The sequence below is a fragment of the Mus caroli genome, unplaced genomic scaffold (assembly GCF_978045245.1).
Source record: "Mus caroli unplaced genomic scaffold, Mus_caroli_1 scaffold_2, whole genome shotgun sequence".
In the NCBI taxonomy this organism is placed as follows: Eukaryota; Metazoa; Chordata; class Mammalia; order Rodentia; family Muridae; genus Mus; species Mus caroli.
In genome coordinates, this window is record NW_028227257.1 from 105,550,621 (window position 1) to 105,573,321 (window position 22,701).

Below are 22,701 nucleotides of genomic sequence, written 5' to 3' on the forward strand. Positions count from 1 at the left end.
AGTGGGCAAACAAGTAGATTCATTTCTAGAGTTCTTGGCGGGATATATAAAGAAATCTCCATATTCTTGTTTCAGAGCTAACACTATAATAATTACTCAATTACTCATATTATGTGGACGAGGCTAGGACACTAGTTCAAGATCACTAAAAACTTCCAAAGAATTTTAAATGAGATTTCTCATCAGGGTACAGTGCAAAACTTCAATCTACAAAAAAAAGTACAGTTTAATTTTGTTTTGTTCGAAACAGAGTCTCACTATGTAGTCTTGGCTGACCTATAACTCACTATGTAGACCATATTGGCCTCAAACTCCCAGAGATCCACCGGCCTCTGCCTCCTGGATGCTGGGAAATGTAATTTTCAAAAGATTTCTTTTATACTTTCTAATTTTTAAATCTGATACCCATTGAAGTCAGTATTTTAAGCACATAACAATGCACTAATGTCTCTGACTCAAAGAATTTACTATTTTAGAGGGTATGCTGGTTGAGTTATGTCCCCAATACACGAGAGAAAAAAAAGAACAAAACAGTAAGCTTATGAAGATGGTAACACTAAGGGACATAGCTCAGCTTAGGACTAGTGTTTGACCAACATACATGAAGCTTTAGATTCACATCTGAGTAGAGGACGTGAAGGAGAGAAGGTGGGGGAACTGGTGTCTTTAAGTAAATGTCACATTAGACAGTAATATTCCATTTTAATAAACATTACTGCTTAATACACTTATTAGAGATAAAAGAAAACCATCTCTAAATAGCAAGCTAACTCTACTCCAAATGTGAAATGATAGAACCTGCTGTCAGACTTAGTTCAACTAGAGTTCATACTAACAGCGGGCTTCTTCCTGCTACTTTTCAGTATATTCACTTCTCTCTGGCTTAGTCAGCCTGAGGGTAATGGATGAGGTGCCTGGCACCAATAAAAGCTTCATCTGCATCTATGTGATAACACTACAAAGAAAAGGCAAGCCTTTGGGAGCACAACACTCAACAGACGGAAGGTATGTCCCTATTATCAACAGTGAATTCTTTCTAGTGCTTTATAAATCAGGAGAGAAATAATTTAAATTGGATAAACATTAGGCTATATTGTTGCTTGATTTTTGACTTAGAAAAGATCTTTATTAGTGTAAATACAGGTGATCTGAGATTTTGGAGAAAAAAAATAACTGTTTCATGCCAAGACTAATTAATAGGTATTACAAAGTATGATGTTTAAGATTTTTACTATTTGACATGGTGTGTGTGTGTGTGTGTGTGTGTGTGTGTGTGTGTGTGTGTGTGTTGTGATGTAAACGTACCTTTTATTTCCTTCTATGATAGGATAAGATGGGAGCCATACCCAAGCTAAATGAATACATGGCTTGGGCTGAACCCAGAGTGTTGTTTTTAACGTAACTATCCCCAGGCCTAGGCCTGGAAGCTTCTAGCCTCTGTACAATCTAATCTTCTGCAAGCCTGAACCTTGAAGGTTTCAACTTCCAGTCTCTGTCTGCTAACTTAGGCCTAGAATGTTTCAGCCTCCAAGACTTACTGCTGAGTAAAATCACCCTTTCTAGCTCTTTCTGAACTCTGGCTGGCTGGTTCAACTCAGCTGTTCTGGTTCAAATCCTCTCCAAACTAACCTATTCAAACTGACTTCTCTTGGCTTCTGATTGAATTGCCCTGCCTCTGAACTCCAAGAACTGAACTGAATGCACAAACTGACTGGAACTGCAGGACCTCAAGTGAACTCTCCACTACCGCTCTCCCTGCACTGCTTTTAAGTAGCCTCTTTCTTGTGTGTTCTCATGAGTTGAGCGTATCTTAACTGATTTATTCTGTCAAATCTTTCTCTGACTAGTCACTTTGTCTGCCCCCCCCCCATTAGATGTCACTGTATTAGAGGTATGTACTAAAGGCATGTCTATATTCCAGCTACAGGGATTACAAGTGTGTCATTATACAGACCTAGTTAGTCTTTGGATGTGATCCCTTGCCAGAGCACTCAAGTAACCAGATTAAAATTCTTCTACACTTGTGTGTGTGTGTGTGTGGTGTGTGTGTGTACTCACACTGGTCCATTCACCCATGCAACTATGAGTGTGCAGAGGCCAAAGGTTGACATCATTGTCCTATATCATTCTTCTATCAGTCTCCACCTTATTTTGACTTTTGAAACAGTCTCTCACTGGATTTAGAGCTCAAGGATTAGCTAGATTGCCTTGCCTCTGTTTCCTAACACTGGGATTGCTGACAGGTGCTATAAGGCCCAGCTTTTTGTAGGGGAATCTGAATTCCGAGCCTCATACGTGTACATTAAGTATTGAGCCATCTCTCCTACCCTAATTACTTCTCTTTTTTCCCCCTAAAGAAAGCAATAACATATTGTCAAGTAAGTTTGTATATTCAGCGAATGTTAGCTAGAAGCTTAGATGTCATCTAATCTGAATAATCTCGTGTAACACCTGAGGTCACTGAAGCTCAAAGAGAAGTAAAACTCCCCAAGGAAATAGTTAATAACTGGACAAAGTTACAGGATTAGTGACTTCCTAACTTTTAGCCAAAACGTTTTCTATGTCCTTGGTTGTAAAAGTCCATTAGAAGTTTAGTTGGTGATGCATGCCTTTAATTCCAGCACTCAGGAGGCAGAGACAGATGGATTTCTATGAGTTCATGGCTAGCCTGGTCTACAGAGAGGATGCCAAGAGAACCAGAAATAAGTACTGTGTGTGGTGGTTTGGATGAAAATGTCACTCACAGGTTCAGAGGGCATGGTACTTTTAGGAGGTGTGGCCTTGTTGGACGAAGTGTGTTACTGGGGGTAGGCTTTGAAGTTTCAGACGCTCACTCTTCCAGTGGCTCACTCACTCTTTCTGCTGCCTACAGATCCAGGTGTAGAACTCTCTGCTACCTCTCCAGCACCATGTCTGATTGCATGCCACCAAGCTTCCTGCCATGATGATAATGGACTAAACCTCTGAGCTGTAAGCCACACCAACTAAATGTTTTCTTTTATAAGAGTTGCCATGGTCATGGTCTCCTCACAGCAACAGAACATCGCCACTAAGACAGTGAACACTAGTCTATTTACATTTAAAAATAAATATCAAGCAAGCAGATTTTTAAAGGAAATTTTGGACTCATAACTCCAAATCATGATAAAGGAAATACTAATTTGAAACAAGATGAAGTATCTTAGTAGAAAAGGGCAGGGTAAAAAGAAAATACTAAACACAAGTGATTCCTAAATAATCACCAAAATGAAGTGCAGAGATTGGCAAATTTTATATGTGTAAATAGCAATCTAGCAGCCAGGCATGGTGGCACATGCCTTGAATCCCACCACTTAGGATCTCTGTGAGTTCCAGATCAGCCTAGTCCACAAAGCAAGTTCCAGGACAGCCAAAGCTGTTGCACAGGGCCAAAGCAAACAAACAAATAAACAAAATTCAACCAAGAAAAAAAAAGCAATATAGCATACTTACACTAATCAATTATACAGAATCTCTTATTCATGAAGGAGTGATTCTGTGTTAGTATTGTTCCAGCAAAACCATAACTAAAATAATCTGTGTATATTTAACATTCAATTAGCTTTGAGGCATTATGTTTTTATACCAAAATTATTTGAATCCCATTTATTTAACACTAGTTAAATCAACTGGCATATAACATATAAGATCACCCTGACTGCTTAAATCTACTAGCATATAACACATAGATCACCCTTATCATTTAAAAAAAGTGAAGCTTTAATACAAGTATTTTAAAACACTAGAAAAAAAGAAAATTGAAAAGGAGCCATTTCAGTGACTAAGACCCAGTGACAATTTCATAGTTTCATGAGCTTTCTTCTTCTACCTGTTCTCTAGGAAAGATAACTGAGGTATGTTGAATAATAAACAGATTCAGCCTTCTGGTCTACTTCTCCACTGGGGCCAAATCAGCAAGCCCAATACCCTCCCACACTCAATAGCCAGCATGCCTCCCAGAGGTACACAGTAACCAGGGACACAGGTTAGAATCTCGACCAAAAATCCCACGCCAGCTCAGACACGCACATAGCCCAGCGGATGAGATACCTACCCACCTTCCTTAGCTCTACCTTCCTTCCAGTCTGCTCCTCCACCCACGTTATAGACCACCCACATTATAGATCAGGAGGCCTGATACCCTCCCACCCCCTACAGCCTGTCTGCCTCCCGGGAGGTCAGCAATAACTAGAGGCACTAGAGGTCTGTTCTAATCAGAGACATAGGAGGTCCACCCTAACCAGAGACAGCACTGCCTATGACTCCCAGAAGACCAGTTCTAACCCAAGCCACAGAGCTCCACCTGCCTCCAAGGAGGCCAGCTCCAGTCAGAGACACCCAGGCCAGTTAACACCAGAGATAACCAGATGGCGAGAGGCAAGCACAAGATAAGTGACAGAACCCAATGTAATTTGGTACCACCACAACCCTGTTCTCCCACTGCAGCAAGCCCTGGATACTCTAACAGGGAAAAGCTAGATAATGACCTGAAATCCCTTATCATGAAGATGATAGAGGCCTTTAAAGAGAATATAAAGAACCCCCTCAAAGAAATAGAGGAAAACACAGGTAAACATGTAGAAGCCCTTAAAGAGAAAATAAATAAATCCCTTAAAAAAATACAGGAAGCCGGGCATGGTGGCACACGCCTTTAATCCCAGCACTTGGGAGGCAGAGGCAGACGGATTTCTGAGTTCGAGGCCAGCCTGGTCTACAGAGTGAGTTCCAGGACAGCCAGGGCTACACAGAGAAACCCTGTCTTGGGGGAAAAAAAAAAAAAAAAATACAGGAAAATACAATCAAGAACGTGAAGGAATTGAACAAAATGGTCCAAGAACTAAAAATGGAAACAGAAACAATAAAGAAAACATTAATTGAAGCAACCCTAGAGACTGTCAACTTAGGAATGAGATCAGGAGCTACAGTTGTAAATATCACCAACAGAATATAAGAGATAGAAGAGACAATCTCAGGTATAGAAGATACCATAATAGATGAGACTGACATATCAGTCAAAGAAAATACAAAGTGTAAAAAGCTCCTAAGCCAGAATATCCAGGATATTCAGGACACAATGAAAAGATCAAGCCTAAAAATAATAGAAATAGAAAAGGGTGAAGAATCCCAGCTCAAGGGGACAGAAAACATCTTCAACAAAATCATAGAAGAAAACTTCCCTAACTTAAAGAAAGAGATGGCCATAAATGTACAAGAAGCCTCCAGAACACCAAATAGATTGGACCAGAAAGGAAAATCCTCTCATCACATAATAATCAAAATACTAAATGAACAGAACAAAGAAAGAATATTAAAAGCTGTAAGGGGGAAAGGCCAAGTAACATATAAAGGCAGACCTAACAGAATTACACCAGACTTCTCAACAGAGACTCTAAAAAGTCAGAAGATTCTGGGCAGATGTCATCCAGATCCTAAGAGAACACAAATGCCAGGTAAAACTCTCAATACCACAGATGGAGAAACCAAGATATTCCATAACAAAACCAAATTTAAACATATCTTTCCACTAAACCAGCTCTACAGAGGCTACTAGAAGAAAATCTCCAATACAAGAAGGGTATCTACATCCAAGAAAACATAAGAAATTAAAACATTTCACAACAAACCCAAAAGAAGAGAATCACACAAACATAATACCACCTCCAGCAACATTAACTGAAACAATCATCTGTCTTTAATATCTCTCAATTAGCCAATAAAGAGACACAGGCTGACAGAATGGACCAGTAAAAAGAATTCAGCATCTTGCTGCATACAAGAAACACACTTCAGTGAGAAAGACAGACACTACCTCAGAGTAAAAGGCTAGAAAAAAGTTTTCCAAGCGAATGGTCCCAAAAAACAAGCTGAAGCTGTTATTCTAATAATATCTGATAAAACAGACTTTCAACCAAAATTTATCAAAAAAGATGGGGAAGGACATGTCATATTCATCAAAGGAAAAAACTCACCAAGATGAACTCTCAATTCTGAACATCTATGCCGCAAACACAAGGGTACTCTCATTCATAAAAGAAACTTTACTAAGGCTCAAAACATGCATTGAACCTTACACATTAATAGTGGGAGACGTTAACACCCCACTCTCACCAATGGACAAGTCATTGAAACAGAAACTAAACAGAGACACAGTAAAACTAACAGAAGTTATAAACCAAATGGATCTAACAGATATATACAAAACATTTCACCTCAAAACAAAAGAATATACCTTCTCAACAACACCTCAGGGAACCTTCTCCAAAACTAACCATATACTTGGGCACAAAACAAGAACTAACAGATACATGAAAACTGAAATAATCCCATTCATTCTATCAGATCACCAAGGACCAAGGGTATACTTCAATAACAACAAAAACAACAGTAAGCCCACATACCCATGGAAAATGGACAACTATCTGGCTCAATGATAACTTGGTCAGGGAAAAAATAAAGAAATCAAAGACTTCATAGAATTCAATGAAAATGAAGACACAACACATACAAACTTATGGGATTCAGTGAAAGCAGTCTTAAGAGGAAAATTCATAGCACTCAAGTGTTTTCATAAAGAAATTGGAGAGATCCCATACAAGCAACTTAATGACACACTGAAAAGCTCTAAAACAAGAAGCAAAGGCACATAAGACAAGTAAGACAGCAGGAAATGGTCAAACTAGGGGCTAAAATCAACCAGTTAGAAACAAAGAGAAAGATACAAAGAATCAGCAAAACCAAGAGCCAGTTCTTTGAGAAAATCAAGTTAGATAAACTTTTAGCCAAACTAACTAAAGGGCACAGAGACAGTTTCCAAACAAAGATCCAACAATTTCACTTATGAATATGGATGCAAAAACACTCGATAAATTTCTCGCAAACCAAATTCAAGAACACATCAAAACCATCATACACTATGATCAAGTAGGCTTCATCCCAGCAATTCAGAGATGGTTCAATATGTGAAAATCCATTAACATATAAACAAACAAACTTAAGGAAAAAAGTCACATAATCATCTCATTAGTTGCTAAAAAAGCCTTCAACAGTCTTGGAGAGATCAGGAATTCATGGCACATACCTAAAAGCACATAGAGCAAACCAACATCTAACAGCAAATTAAATGGAGAGAAACTAGAAGCAATTCCACTAAAATCAACGACAAGGTTGCCCACTATCTCCCCCTAGCTATTCAATATAAAGTTGAAGTTCTAGCTAGAGCAATTAGAAAGCTAAAGACCAAGGGAATACAAATTGGAAAGGAAGAAGTCAAAGTATCATTTGTAGATGATATGGTAGTATACATAAACGACCCCCAAAATACCTCAACAAAATTCCTCCAGAGAACTCCTACAGCTGATAAAGAACTTCAGCAAAGTGACTGGATAGAAAATTAACTCAAACAAATCAGTAGCCTTCCTTTATACAAATGATAAGCAGGTTGAGAAAAAAAATTAGGGAAACAACTCCCTCCACAACAGCCACAAATAGTATAAAGTATCTGGTATAACTCTTACCAAGCAAGTGAAAGATCTTCAGGACAAGGCCTTCAAATCCCTCAAGAAAGAAACTGAAGAAGACCTCAGAAGATGGAGAGATCTCCCATGTTCATGGATTGGTAGGATTAAATAGTGAAAATGGCCATCTTAGCAAAAGCAATCTACAGATTCAATGAAATCCCCATCAAAATTCCAACTCAATTCTTCATAGACATGGAAAAGAGCAATTCTCATCTTCATATGGAAAACCAAAAAAACCAGGATAGCTAAAACAATTCTCAAAAATAAAAGAACTTCCTGGGGAATCACCATCCCTGACCTCAAGCTGTACTACAAAGCCTCAGGGAAGTTGGTTTGGTGGGAGTGGAGCACCATCTCAGAGACAAGTGGAGGAGAAATGGGATGGGGAACTGTGGGAGGGTGGACAGGGAAGGGGCGAGGGGTGCAATGGCTGGAATGTAAATAAAAAAACAAACAAACAAAACCATACAAAAACCAGATTCATCAGCATTAAAATTTATTTTCTGGTAAGGAAAACCCTATAAATAAGACTAAGGAATTCTGACATCACTTATGTCCTTAGCAATCCAGTAAAACACCTCGGACCAGAGCTCAAGTATGTACACATAGGTCTTTATGATTAAGTTCATAACTGCTACTTTAAAAAACAATAGAAAAATAATCCTTCAAAGTGGAAAAAAAATCAAACAAACAAACAAACAAAGGATTTTAACATTGGGTCCTAGAAATAAGGCCAGTGGTAATGCACCTGCTATCATGGCTAAGGCCTTAGGTTCAATCCTCAATGTCAAATAACAAGCAAAAGTATTAATAGAAAACACACCCACTTACCAGATGGAGACATATATTCCGCATTTGCCCTACACACCACTTTGACAGGCAGATTACACATCTGCAAAAATGCCTGTAAAGAAAAAGAGAAATAAAATAAGGTTATTAAAAACTTGTGCATATTTAAAGAGAACTCTTCCTTCATTCTTTTCCTAAACTTAAAAGTTCATACATTAATACTCCCCTTAAAAATGATAAGCAAGTTTAAAGTTTCCAAACAAAAATATTTTACTTTAAAAAAGACTTAAGTCATTAGTAAATATATACAATTTTAAAATTTAGGAAAATTTTACATTTTCTATTTGTGTATGTAAGCAATAGTATATATTGCTTTACTTTCTTTAATGAATAATATCAAAATTTTAAAGATGGTTTAATTTTTTTATTCATTGCAGGATCACCATCTTCCTCATTTTAATGGAAAATTCACAATGTTATTTCTGCTACCTCAATGTTCTTTCCAGTAATACTCAAAATCTTGATATGTGGCTTCATTTAAATTGGGAGCCAGTGAGATAGTGCAGCGAGGAACGGCATGCAGCCAAACGGACAACCTGAGTTTGATCCAACAGAAGAACTGAATCTCGAAAGCTGTTCTCTGACTTCTATACACACAAAATGATATATTCTCTCTCTGTCTCTCTGTCTCTCTCTGTCTCTCTGTCTCTGTCACACACACACACACACACACACACACACACACACACACATTGCATTACATACACACTGATTCTTTTGTAAAGGGTTTTAGGACACCAGTGAACTCTCACAGACCTACTCTCTGTCTCTCTGTCTCTCTGTCTCTGTCACACACACACACACACTGCATTACATACACACTGATTCTTTTGTAAAGGGTTTAGGACACCAGTGAACTCTCACAAACCTACTACTTCTTGTACAAACTTGTTTTCCAAGTCTGCTCCCCTTGCTCTCTGTCATGACTTTCTGACTTCATCTTTCCTCTTACATACTATTCCAACTTTCTTTCTACAAAACAGTTCATTCTCTGGGAAGCCCTAAGTTACTACAGTTCTAATATCCACACACAATTTAGAAATGGGGTGGGGGGGAGAGGGAGAAACGATCTTTTTTTCTTTTTTCACAAATTGATGAAACTATAATAAAAATAGTCAAATGTGAATTACTATGAATTACTTAATTAACAAGGCTATTATCTACTAAGATTATAAACAGAAGACCCTGCTCATACCCAACACAAATTTCTCATAAGAATTGTTTCCTGTGACTCCTTTTCTACTCTGGATTGAAAAATCAGTCTTAAGTCTCAGTAACTGGTAACAGTACTGAACATGAACAGCATCCTATAGAAAAAAAAAATCTACCCACTTTGAACACTAGGGTAAGACTAATTAAAACTAAGTTCCAGCCAGCCTGGGCTACATTATAAGACCCTGTTTGGATAAAATAAAGCTTTCTAATTTTAAAAGTCTGTCAATTAAAATTCTAGTCCTCTAGAAATGATTCCCCCTAAAAAGAAACCCTTTACTCACGGCCTGAGTACCACAGCTTTGCAACTTATGGACACATTATCTCCTAAAGCAAAAGAAAGGTCTCTAAAAACCAGAGTGTTTTTACATTATTGTATTTTTACTCCTCACAATCTCCTTCACTTCCCCACAACTATTTATAGTAGTATAGATTTGATGTTAGCATTCAGAGTTGCTTACTTGCCATGTGATTTGAGTGCACCAACCAAAGTGGCCAGGATTTGATTTTAATGTGAGGTAGAACCATTTAATTTTATTCTGAGACGGGAAAAATGTAGTCTTGGCTATAACAATATATTTATGCTAACTAAACCTTCAGTTAGGCACTTAATTCCAAAGCAATTCAAAGAAATAACCACATGAAACAATTTTCATGGCATATCCTATCCCAATGTGCCCAATGTTTTATAACCAGGCTGTCCAATATGGTAATTATTAGCAACAGGTTGCTATTTAGGTCAAATATAAGTTTAATAAAATTGTACAAAAATTCAAAATCTTTTTCTCAGGCAACCTAACCATTTTTCCATGTTCAAGAGGCACATGTGCCTAAGGTCTAGACTTGTGTGGATAGATGATGTCTGCTGGGGTCTGCTGGATATCATGGGTTTACACCAATGGCAGGCTGAAATCATCTGAAAGTGACTACACTACACTAAAAATTATAAAGACAGCTTGCATGAGCTGCAGAGATAGCTCAGCAGTATAACAAATAATATGCATATCACATTTCAAATCTTTATTACCAAACATACTAATAACATTCTAGAAGAAAATAAGAGGAAAAAAATTACTTGAATTAAATTTAAAACCCAAAAGTCATCCATTTCCAGAAAACAGTCTAATGATTTTAATAGAAGTTAATATAGATATCTATGTAGATACACAAAAAAAGATGTAAAATTTACAACATTAAAAACCTTCAGACATCAAATAGCCTTTTATTCAACTGCAGCCTTTTTAAAGAGCACTACTATGTTCAGGAAATGGTAAGGAAGGGTCATGGTGGCAACAGTCGGCCGAAGTGAGCCTTCTCCAGCCATGACCTTTGCATAAAGGTAGGTGCTGCTGTGACTGCTGCCCCAGCACCATTCACAGGAATGTTACTTTCTGTATGAGTCCTCCAGCCTTCTCTGTCCTGACAAGCCTCTCCCATCCCTTACCATCACTGGGTTAAGTACCTCAGGAGAATGGACCTCACAGCAAGCTGCCTAAGGAGGAGCCTATCATGCGCATACACCAGAGAGTCCATAAAACAGTGAGGGTTGAGCAGAGCAGACAACTCTCAGTGAGAGGGATGAATACTTAGATGAATCTTAGCAATTATATCAGCTTCAAGGTTTCTTAAGTCCACAAACTTTCTAAGTTGTAGAATAAAACAATTAGCAAGGTGGATTACTCTATATACCATCTGGCGCAGAGTAGCTCAATAAATACACGATATTCTATCGGTGGTGGTGACAGCAACTTGTTTATCCACCTGAGAAAGGGGACTTTAATTTTGATGACTTCAAAAGAAAGCTGACCTCATATATGTTATTGTACTTACTTAGGAAAAAAGTATTATATACTGTAATCACATTTTTATATAAAACAACAAACAAATTTCTAGGCTAAAACAAGTATCTTTAGATATTAAAGGGATAAATGAAAAACATGAATTGTTTTTTTGAAAGAACAATATAAGTACTGAATTTCTCTTTTACTGAATGTTGACTGAACATGACTTTGTAGGGTAGAGGAGAGCACTACAGAGACCCTCAAAAATTGCAGGGCCTGCCACTTGTCTAGGGGACTGACTGCTCCTGGGGATTTTTGTGATGCTATCAGGAATGAGCTGCTTTCCAGAGACCATGTCTTCAAAATTCATCTGCATTAAATCTGGTGATACCCCACTTCTCCCAGATGTGGATCTCCTGGTAGTCAGAGAACTTGAACTTGGCTCTACGTAGTCTCAATCACATGTTCCTTACTCTGCAGCTTGGTATGGATGGACATGATGACCCGGCCAACGTAAACCCTGGCCACGGGACCTGGGATTCCCAAAGGCACCACTCACTCATACCTGTCTGAAGCCTGTCAGCCCCAGCACAGGACATCTTGTTGGCTCAGATGGCATGGAAAGGGCAGAGCCTCACTTAAATATGAAAGTGATTCTTGCCACAACTCTCTACCTCCAGGCTTTCATATTCATCTGACACCATGTGGCCACAAAGCAGGAATTCATCAACTTTTGCCTTCTTCTGTCTCAAGTCAGCAGAGGGCCTCTTCAGTGCTCTCCCGTACCCTACCAAATCATGAGGCACCAGGGATGCCTCAGCAGAAACGATTTTGGGTATGGCTTGTTCTTAAAACAGCACTAACACACCGGGGAAAAAGGGAATGATTTATTTTCAATACACATAACTATATAATCTTTTCTAACAAAGCAAAAGGAAGTAAATAAACACATAGTACTGACATAAAGCTTAATTTGTCGAAATCATGCAGCTAAAAGGCCTGTCCCTTTAGAGTGTAAGTTCTGTCAGTACCTGCAGACCATGACTGTCCTTACTACCCATCCTTCATATAAAATGACTGGCATCTTTTAGTTCTATGAATCTAAAACGCAGTGCTTTAAAGTAAACTCACCTCCTATTTAGTAGTATTTTAAGAAACACATATCAGTAAGCAGGCATTAGTTTAAAAAACTAACAGGAATTCAATTTTCCTATTTAGTAATCAGAAATCATAACTCAATAAACAAAAACTGCTTTACATAAGTCAAATTTGCTACCAAAGCATGAAAATGACACTTGAGAGTACATAAGATAGATTACAACAGAAAATAGAATCTTCCTTAGTACACACTCCCCTGAATACTATTCCAGGAATGTTTGACTCAACTTTAGATACATCAAAATCTGACAGCTTGGAAAAACATTAGATTCTTTATAAAAGCAACCAAACTCAGAATAAAAAAAAGATATAAGCTTTGCCTATTAGAATTACACATAAATGAAAATAAACCTTTAAGGGGAAATTAAGCAGTAGAAGGAAGTATAAAGCAGTCAAATGCAGGAAAAGAACAATTCTTGCACACCAAGAACCTAATAACACCAGCCATACAGCTCGCACTCCCTGAAGACTGGGAGCAAAGAGAAAACCAAGTTTTCCTAAGCTCTATGAAGCATGTTATAAAGTTCTGTTATAGTTCCACCTTCAAAAAAAAAAAGTAACAAAATCTAATTTTTATAAACTAAGCAGATGGTAGGGACACATAATATACTCACTTCATTTGAGTTAAGTAAGTACAAAACAACACTGGTGTTTACCAGTGAGCAGTACTAGTTAGCTTCTTCCCCCTTCTTTATTTGAAGATACACTAATATTTGTCTTAAAAGTTAAACACACAATACTCTCATTAATTACATATCACCAGTAAATAGGCCAAGTGCCAGTAAATGTTAAAATAATTCAAAATTTTAAAGAATTTTCATTAATGAAAATTAAGACTGCTGAAAGCTTAATACAGCTTCTTGTGTCACATAAAGCACATTAACAAAGCTACTTGACGTCTAGATAGGTACATAGTCTACACGGCTCAGGCTTCCACCTTAGGACAAAGATTCTATTCAGGTCATAATTACATCTGAAACACTTTGCGTGAAAATTTGATAAGGCTTATTCTCAAGCATGCAATGCCAGTTTCAGGGCACAAAATGAAAATGATTCTGAATTGTAATTCCTATCCTGTTTCACTAGAACACAAAGGAAAATCTGTGGTGACAACTGAAAAATTATTTTCCACCTTACAGAAGAGAGATGTTTTAAAATTAAAAACTATGAACAAATCTATCCACAAAATAATTCATTTTATATCAAACAGCTGCAGATCCTGTAATTGAAATAATGTATCTAAGGTTACAAATGAGAAGTGTTAGGTATCATTCTTAAAAAGACATATTAAGTTGCTAATACAGTTACAGTAATAGCTCTATTTGTAGTTTAACATAAATTAAGACTATAATTATGTTTGTGACTATTTTAAACAAAATAACAAATTCCTTTGTACCTGTGAATGTAATTTATAGCAAAGCCAAGTTCATTTTCCAAACCAATCTATTTCCCACTGCAGAGGTGCTCTGGTATAACAGTATAATGTGATTCTTGTGGATGGTGAAAGAGTAGATTCACTAAAAGCACAGAAGAGGTTTGAAGATAAATGAAGATGCTATTCATTCAAGGGTAATTTCATCTCAGAACTATATGAAAGATGCTTCACTCACACAGGATAGTGTATGGTCTCAAATTTAAGTGTGTTTTCAGCTCAAATATAATACTGCTAGATCGATTATGTTGATACTACACATCTAATAATGAAGAATGCTAGCATTTTCTACTAAAAAAATATATTGTCTTCTTCTTACCACTGTCATTACTCTATTTAATGCAACAAAATTTAGTATACAGCTTGATATTTACCTTTTAAAGAAACAAACAAAAAAGTGATGCTACTCAACTTTTAATTTCACAGGGGCCTATAGAAACATGGATTTTTTAAAAAAAGAATCATTTATTTTATGTATATGAGTACACAGTAGCTGTCTTCAGACACTCCAGATGGAATAATCTGAACCATGTGGTTGCTGGGAACCCAATTCAGGACCTATGGAAGAGCAGTCAGTGCTCTTAACCGCTGAGCCATCTCTCCAGCCCGAAACATGGATTTTTTAATAAGATAAATATTTACATTAGAAAATATTAGTAGGTACAAACTATTTCACAAGTGACTTAAAATGACCACTTAGCCACCTACTGCATTTTGAATATGCTCTATCTACTTCATGAGTACAAATCCTACAAGACTAGCTCAGGTGCTTTATGCACCGCACACCACTTATGTGCTAAAGAACTAATAGGAATACTGAGATTGTTTTACTCTGTTAAGCTCTGCTTACAATCTACGTTCAGTTTTACTTTAGAAACATCATTATTTTATACTTATTCATACTTTATATTTATACTTCATAACTCATGCCAGGTGTTGTAAGTGTAACTTAGCATCATGATCTAATTAATGTGATATAAAACAATAAATCTCAAGAATTTACATTTAAATTCAACAATATCAAGGAAATATCTGCAGCCTCCATCTTGCTCATTTTAGATTACTGAGAAGGGCGGCTGTCACTACATTCCTTTCTGTAGTTATTTCTGCCTTCTCCTAACTCTGAAGACAAAAACCTCATTTTGCAGAGTAAAAATCAAACTGAGAAGGATAGACTTTAAAATCTTTAAATTTTTATTTTGAAACTATAAAGCAGCTTTAATTATTAAATATTTCTACAAAATTATACTCATTCATTCTCTATTAACAAGTCAACTAACCAGTATTTATATCATGGTTAAGCTGGCACTTCATCTGCGAAGAACAACTTGTTGAAAACAAGATCATTTTACCTAAAATTCTTCAGGTAAGCCATCTACTGTAGCCATCTTCTGACTTGACAAGGAGCTGTTTTCTCACATTTTCCAATCTAACAACTGATTTGCAATCCAAAGGAAAAAGGTAATCCTCACTGCTCACCTCAAGATTACACTAGAATATTACCATTTAACCACTAAGAAATACCTCCACCTATAGAGCCTCATTTGCTATTAAAAAAAAATAAACAAAAGCAAGGGCCATCAGCATAAGTCTATATGAGCCCATCTGATAGGTTAGTATGTTACTGCTCACCATTAATGAGGCTTATAGAAGATGTTGCAGTTTTTGACAAAGTAACAGAAAGAAAACAGCTTTTACTATCTTTATTTTTTCAATTTTAGAGTTATTTACTCACCCCCCCCAAAAAAAAAACCCAAGAAAAATAAAAAGATTAAATAAAACACAGATATTCTTTTTAGTCTGAGCTTAAATCTCGTTCTTTGCTTTTATATAATTTTATTTATTCATTTTTATGTGCACTGGTGCTTTCGCTGCATGTGAGGGTGTCAGGTCTTGGAGTTAGACAGTTGCGAGCTACTACATGGGTGCTGGGAATCAAACCCCGGTTCTCTGGAGGAGCACTCAGTGCTCTTAACGACTCAGTCATCTCTCCAGTCCCCTTAAATATGATTCTTAATGTACAAAAACGTTACTTTTTCATGCAGTAATCTAATAATATCAATTTGTGACACTAAAAAAACTCCCATTTTTATAGATTCCATATTCAGACACACAAAAAAGAAAAGCCAGGTTGTTTAAATTGGCTTCATATATTTAATGACATTATTTCTAAACTTCACTAGAAGGTAGTAGTAGTAGTATATATATATACATACACATACACATACACATACACATACACACACACACACACACACACTTGTTCACGAAACAAGTGTATAAATCCTTGAAGTCAAAATAGGTATTAATTCTCCATCAACAACTTCTATTTCTATAGCTTTAATATTTTTCAAAAAAAATATTATTCATTACAGCTAGCACGGACTGAGGTCTACTCTAATTGTACATATGAGACTTTGAATTTAATATGAAAAAAGGAAACTGTTGATTACATGATATTTTCATATACTGAGCTAAGTAAAACATAACTAAAATTTAACTACATTATTAATGAGGCTACTAGAACTTTTTGAATTACTTAGTGGCTAGCACTGACTTATTTACTGTACAGTTGGTTTAAATTTGGGGGATAAGAGACACAGTAACAGAGAATTATCAGGTTTGTCTTACTAATCAGCATAAGCCTAAGTCTCTCAAAGTAGCACTTTACAACGGGAAATGTCTCTATGTATGTGTGTGCATACAATGCTACATAAACACTAAACTCATGAAAATCTATCAGGCTGACTTTTTACTCTAGTCAGCAATGAAGATTCCATCATGACTAAGCAGCACTCAGGCAAGCCTGTACTGGGAGATAAATGATACAAAGAAAGAAAATCACAGGGAAAATAATCACCAAAAGGAAAATTATTTTCTTTTGAACCAAAGTCATAAAGGTATCTTTCATTAAAAATAACCAAGCACTTAGCTTCCAGAATATACTAAACACTACCCAGTGTGATAAGTAAAATTTGAATTTTCTGATGGCATAATTGGCTATTAAAATGTCCACTGTTTGATATCTGGTATCCTCTAGAAATCATACAGTTTATGGATACTTGTCACATTGTTTTGACCAATTTTATACATCAAACATGACGCCTTTAGCTGATTCTTCTAAACTGCTCCTCTCTATACAGAAGAAAATTACTCCATAAAGTTTCTATCAGATATGTGGGAAAGTCACATTTATAGTCATGGCTACTATCAGCTGTCAAGCCAAAGAATATTGAGGAAAACCAGGAATTTTTAATATATGCTGGTTAATTTATCATCTAAGTGACATATGTAGGATAAAAAAATTGAAATGGTTAAGCAAAATTCCATTATTTTTAAAAGAACTTTTTTGGTGTTATTTCAGTTGCAACTGTGATTGAGAAACTATAGTGAAAAAAACAAATTAATAGGAACCATAAAAACAATAATATATACCACGTTGGGTTTTTCCTTCCCTTCCAGGAAAAACTTAAATATCAACTTTTAAAATAGTGTTAGTCTAACATTTTGCTTTGTACAACTGATTAAACCATCTAGACTCTGGCTGATCAAACTTGACAACATTTCTACTTGGAGCTGGAGAGCTCATTGCTGAGAGAGCTAACCTATATACACTGTGGAACAGTGAGCAGTGTCCCTGGTGTCTCCCCAGTAGGGATAGCCAATGGCACTCCTCCAACATTTCTGACTACCCAACATGCTTAACCACTGTCATGTCTTCAAGGAGCCAAACACTCCCTAGCTGAGTTATTAGTCTATTTCTACCCAAAATACTGTCCTGTTTGTTCAAAATTAATTACTGCAGTACTCTCTACAATAATACTATTTCACTTAAGGGTTCTTCATAAAGGACCCTTAGATGGCTTCAATAAGGAGTAAACCTGCTGAAATCACATACAAAATAGCCTGGGTACCATTTTTCTTTCACTACATGCACTGCAAAAATTTCTGGAAAAAAATGTTAATTAACCGTGTTAAATTCTTAAAGTGCTGTCTCCCAAATGACAGTTAAAAGTGGTCAAGAAACACTGCATCATCTAAAATATTCACTATGCCCTAAAGATGTCTTTTCAAAGATAAAAAATTGAAAATATTATTTTACACACAGCAAATAATGTATTTGCACTGTTGTTTATCAGGCAAGACCACTTCACCACACTAACAAACCATTTATACAATATATATCTGAGTGCATTCTTTATTTCAGGCAACTATGTTTTATACATACATACATACATATATACTATGTCATATATTTATATATGACACTAAAATTTTATTTATCTCACTAAAAAGAAAAGATTAAGAAAAGCTGTATAAAGTGTATTTGTGTATGTATGTATGTATGTATGTATGTGTGTATATATATCTATATAGAGAGAGATAGATATATAGATAGATATTGCACATAACTGGAAATTTGTTTATCAAAGTTAAGATAAAAAGAAAATAAAAATTAGTTAAATAACATTTAAAAACAAAATAAAGGCAAAAATTACAATGTATATTCTTGGTAAAAGATATAAAACAAATGTAAACAACTAATAAATTATTGTCCAAGCACATTTCTTCCCATCGTTTCTGCCTTAAAGCAAAGATAAGCTGAATGCCATACTATCTTCTGTCATACTAGATGCTTGGATTAAACCTGGAGGTTATCAAATTAAATAAAATAAATGGGATGACCTAAAATTAAATGCTTAGCATTATGCCTCCAAAGGAACAAAAGCTTGAAAAATACTTTCTCTCCTCCCATTTCTTTGTCCACCAGCAGCTCTCAGTCTTACCTACAATAAATGTTACAGATCTACAGATTCCTTTTATATGCAACACAGTAAATCTTCTTTGTGATTCAAACTATATTAACTACGTACCTAAGCAGCTAAACATGTAAAATGCTTATATAAACTGTAATTTTATAACCTACAAAAACATATACATTTTCCAAATAAACAATTCTCCATGTATTCCATAATACAATTTAAAGTTTACACTGCTAAAAGTGGTTTCTGGATCCAAAAACCACTGCACTCAATAAGGGGACCGGGAATAATAAATGCACATGTAATCAGTAAATATATAAGGAGTAGCTAGAAAGAATCTGCTTGAAGATTAACAGATGGAATTAAGGTCAGCATGTGTGCAGTGAACAGAATGATTAAAAATATGTACTGAGTAACTCTTTATAAATAAGTTAGAAGATAATTTTAAGTCTGTAAGTGAAATTATCACTCCAAATCAAATACTATTATATCTAACCAAAAGTAAGCAATTGCTAAGAGAGAACATGCAATTTTGCTTAAAGGAACAAATAATGAAATTTATTTTGCATAGTGAAAGCTGAAACTCCTATATAGAATTATACTGCACAGAACAGTGAGATTATACTGATAATGCTAAGTCTCACAGAAAGACTCTAAACATACAGTATCAGACACTCAGTGGGGGTGAACTACAACTCCAAATGATATAAATCCTTTAGCACAAAGAACAAAATTACATTATTTACATATTTACCTGCACAGCAAGAGATGCTGCATTGTCAGAAAGCAAAATTTGCTCCCCTGTGGAAACATAATGAAAGGTTCAAAGTTTAACTTCTAAATAAGCAAAATATACTTATAATATTTTAAAGTGATTTTTATTTTTTAAAAAATCCTACACTAATGAAATTATGAAGATGTGTATCAATGTTGTTATGCAATAATTTCGGTTACATTACTATGTATAAATAATGATAAATTAAGACTGTTCTAAAATTTATTTGATCATTTATCTCATTTTATCAACAATTAAAATTGTTTATTTTGTAAGTTTTAAAAAATCTTTTCTTTTCATTAAAATTAAGTAAAATAGTATCTGTTCAAATCTTTCTAGTTAAAAGTAAAAGCATTCACAACCATATAAACCAGCTAACAGTTAATATTGCACAGTGTGTCTAGGTCTGTCACACAAAAGAAAGATGACAAGTTCACTGCAATAAAAATTCCATGCTTAGAAGACGGGGGCTGCTGCCTATTAGTCTTCATTACTTTGCAGTCTTCTGACAACTGTAGCAGGCTGCTGAGCCCCAAATGGGGTCCATAATGTGATCTGATGATATATGAAGAGCTGCTAAAGGGAGCCTGAACCATCCTAGCCTATACATTTTAACAGTTCCTTTTTACTGAGAGCCCACTTTACCACAGGACTTCAAAAATCTGCTGTCTCAGCTATTGGTGCAGTAAATCTGCCAAGTGTTCCTGCGCCCACATCATTTTACACTGCCTACAGCAGCCAATATAATGAGTCAATAATAAACTAAGGACCCTATAGGCTATGAATAGTTGGTTTAACTGGCAGGTACAAGTTTAGGCAAAACCTCATAGACAAATTATACAAGGGAATCCCTTCTTTGTGCTTTCTATTCTCATTGTAGGAAATTATATTAGTACAGTTGGGGGCTGAAGAGTCTCGTTTATTTACTTGGTTGGTCACCTGGCTTGGTTTAATTTGGGAGTTTGTTGTTTGTTGTAAGGGTATTCTGATACAAAACCATTTTTAATTGTGACTAAGAACCTACCTCTCAGTTGCTGATACAAGGTCGCATTTTCAGGCCAAGGTTCTGTAGCTGCAAAAACAAGGCAATGGTAAGTAGGCACGTGGTGCAAAGGCCTGTCACTACTCAGCCAGGCTCGCAATATGTACATTAGCAAGCAGATAACGTCTACCTTAAGGTGACACGACAGCACTGGATCACACTATCTTAGACTGTATGCACTGTATGATAACTGCATACACAGGCTAGGCTCTTTTTAATGTTTTCTTTATTGTGTGGTAATGGTTTTCATAGAAAAAAAGGAAACTATCTTGCCAAATTAAAAGATAATTAAAAAATAAAGTTAGCTTCCTTAAAAGCAGCTATGTCCAAAATATTGCTCATACATACCAAAAAAAAAAAAAAAAAAACAAACAAACAAAAAAACCTAGTATTTTATCCAGTACAAAACAGATAGTAAAACAATGTCCAAAAACATTTTATCAGAGGCTTTTCAAAAAAGTAAAATGTCACGCCCTAGATGAAAGAACCAAACATGCCTGTCAACAGCCTTACCACCTTTCTCTCCTGTCAACAGCCTTACCACCTTTCTTTTTTCTTTTTCTTTTTCTTTTTTTAAGTAGTGTTTTAAAAACGTAGGGATCCCAATGAATATGAAAGGATCTACTGTCTTGACTGCAGGACTGTCACCCTACAAAAACTAACTTACTAGCAGTAAGCAGTGTTACAGTGTGAAAAACTGGGTAAAGCCCAGTTTAATTCTCATGATGCTTGTCCCTGACCCCTACTCTCTCATCTACAGAAGACTCCATCTATAGAGAACCCATAGAGAGAGAATAACAATCTCCCAGGGCTGAGGGAAAACATTTTAAATAGTGTCTGCTCACCTGTGCATAAGGAAGCAATAGCTCCATTAACAGAATGCATGGAATTATCAGGATCTCATTTCCCAAGTTAGTCTTTGTAAAGGACATAAAACACCAAAATAACTAACCCTAATACAGCAACTATGATTGTTCTTAGCAAGAAAGTGGGTTGTAGTAGTTAATAATTGATAGTTTTCTAACTGTGTTTATGCTGAGTCAGTCTCTGACACAGCAACAAGTCATTTTTAATATAGTATAATAGTTGATTTTAAAAGAAATCTCCATATATAAAGCATTTTAAGATGGGTCATTTAAGAGGTAATAGGTAAAAGAAACCTATTAACCTTGTTTATAATGAGGCACAGAAATAATATTTATGAAATTCCCAAAGGATAACTATATTCAAACTCAGTCCCTAAGGAAGTAGTTGTGTTCTATACCTCTGTGGGAGCCACAATTTGCCACGTCTTGCATAACATACTTGCTACTCTATTAGTTTACAATATGAGCTACAATGTAAATGTTAATTCAAGTTTCAATTCTAGTAGCTGAGGAGCAGAGTGCTCACCTTGCATATATAAAGTACTGAGTTCAAACTCAACCCAGAGAGAGAGAGAGACAGAGAGAGAGAGAGAGAGAGAGAGAGAGAGAGAGAGAGAGAGAGAGAATGAATTAGTTATTTATCACTTCTAGTATGAAAGATTCTCCAGATCTAATCCAATAGAGTATATACCTATATGAAAGCAATAGAAATTTTGCAACTATTATCTAACTGCAAAGTTGCCCAGAAATACCAAAAGCTCTGGTATGAAAGACCTACAGCTGGAAACTAGGGTAGAGGGATTAATGTTTTGCTTGGTAGGATATATAAAATATATTTCAACTCATGTTACTGAAAATAAATTCCCAGGGAGAAATTCTATTAAAACATTTGATATTTTCTTCACACATAAAACATACCAGTTTTTAAAAGGCAAGTATAATGATGAGACCTATGTAGCCATTTTAACAGCTGGAAATTCTAGTATTCTGGGTCAAAAGATGAGAAACTGTATACAGAAAACGACAAATTATCTAACTCACCCCTGAACATCTCAGAGCACTCAAACATTAATATGAGCCCAGTCTATGTGACCTAGAGTAAATAATTGTATTTAAAGTATAATGTGGGGGAAAAAAATCACTAGTGCTATTCTATAAGTATCCCAAAAGTAAAAATCCCATGTTGGGTGGCATGTTGATGTTGATAAGCTTTATAAATGATCCATGGAATTGGCATTCTAGGAAACAAGATCTTAACTAAGTCAGTGGTTCTCAACATGTGGGTCAC

General features: G+C 35.9%; 1 protein-coding gene and 1 pseudogene across 2 annotated transcripts in view; both read right to left on the minus strand.

Moving 5' to 3' along the window:
- The window catches only part of Mtx2 (metaxin 2), a 52,872-nt gene that overhangs the window by 10,281 nt on the left and 19,890 nt on the right, over positions 1-22,701 (minus strand). Inside the window, exons 2-5 of one of the 2 annotated variants that reach the window (XM_085834783.1) lie at positions 20,530-20,577; positions 19,485-19,531; positions 13,932-14,052; positions 8,367-8,439 (exon numbers count right to left, since the gene is read on the minus strand). In XM_085834783.1, coding sequence (XP_085690909.1) covers positions 8,367-8,427 — 61 coding nt within the window. In that variant the 5' untranslated portion in view covers positions 8,428-8,439; positions 13,932-14,052; positions 19,485-19,531; positions 20,530-20,577. The remainder of the gene's footprint in view (positions 1-8,366; positions 8,440-13,931; positions 14,053-19,484; positions 19,532-20,529; positions 20,578-22,701) is intronic. The other variant, XM_021183930.2, reaches the window with a different exon arrangement.
- LOC110289332 (large ribosomal subunit protein uL16-like) lies at positions 11,496-15,281 on the minus strand (annotated as a pseudogene).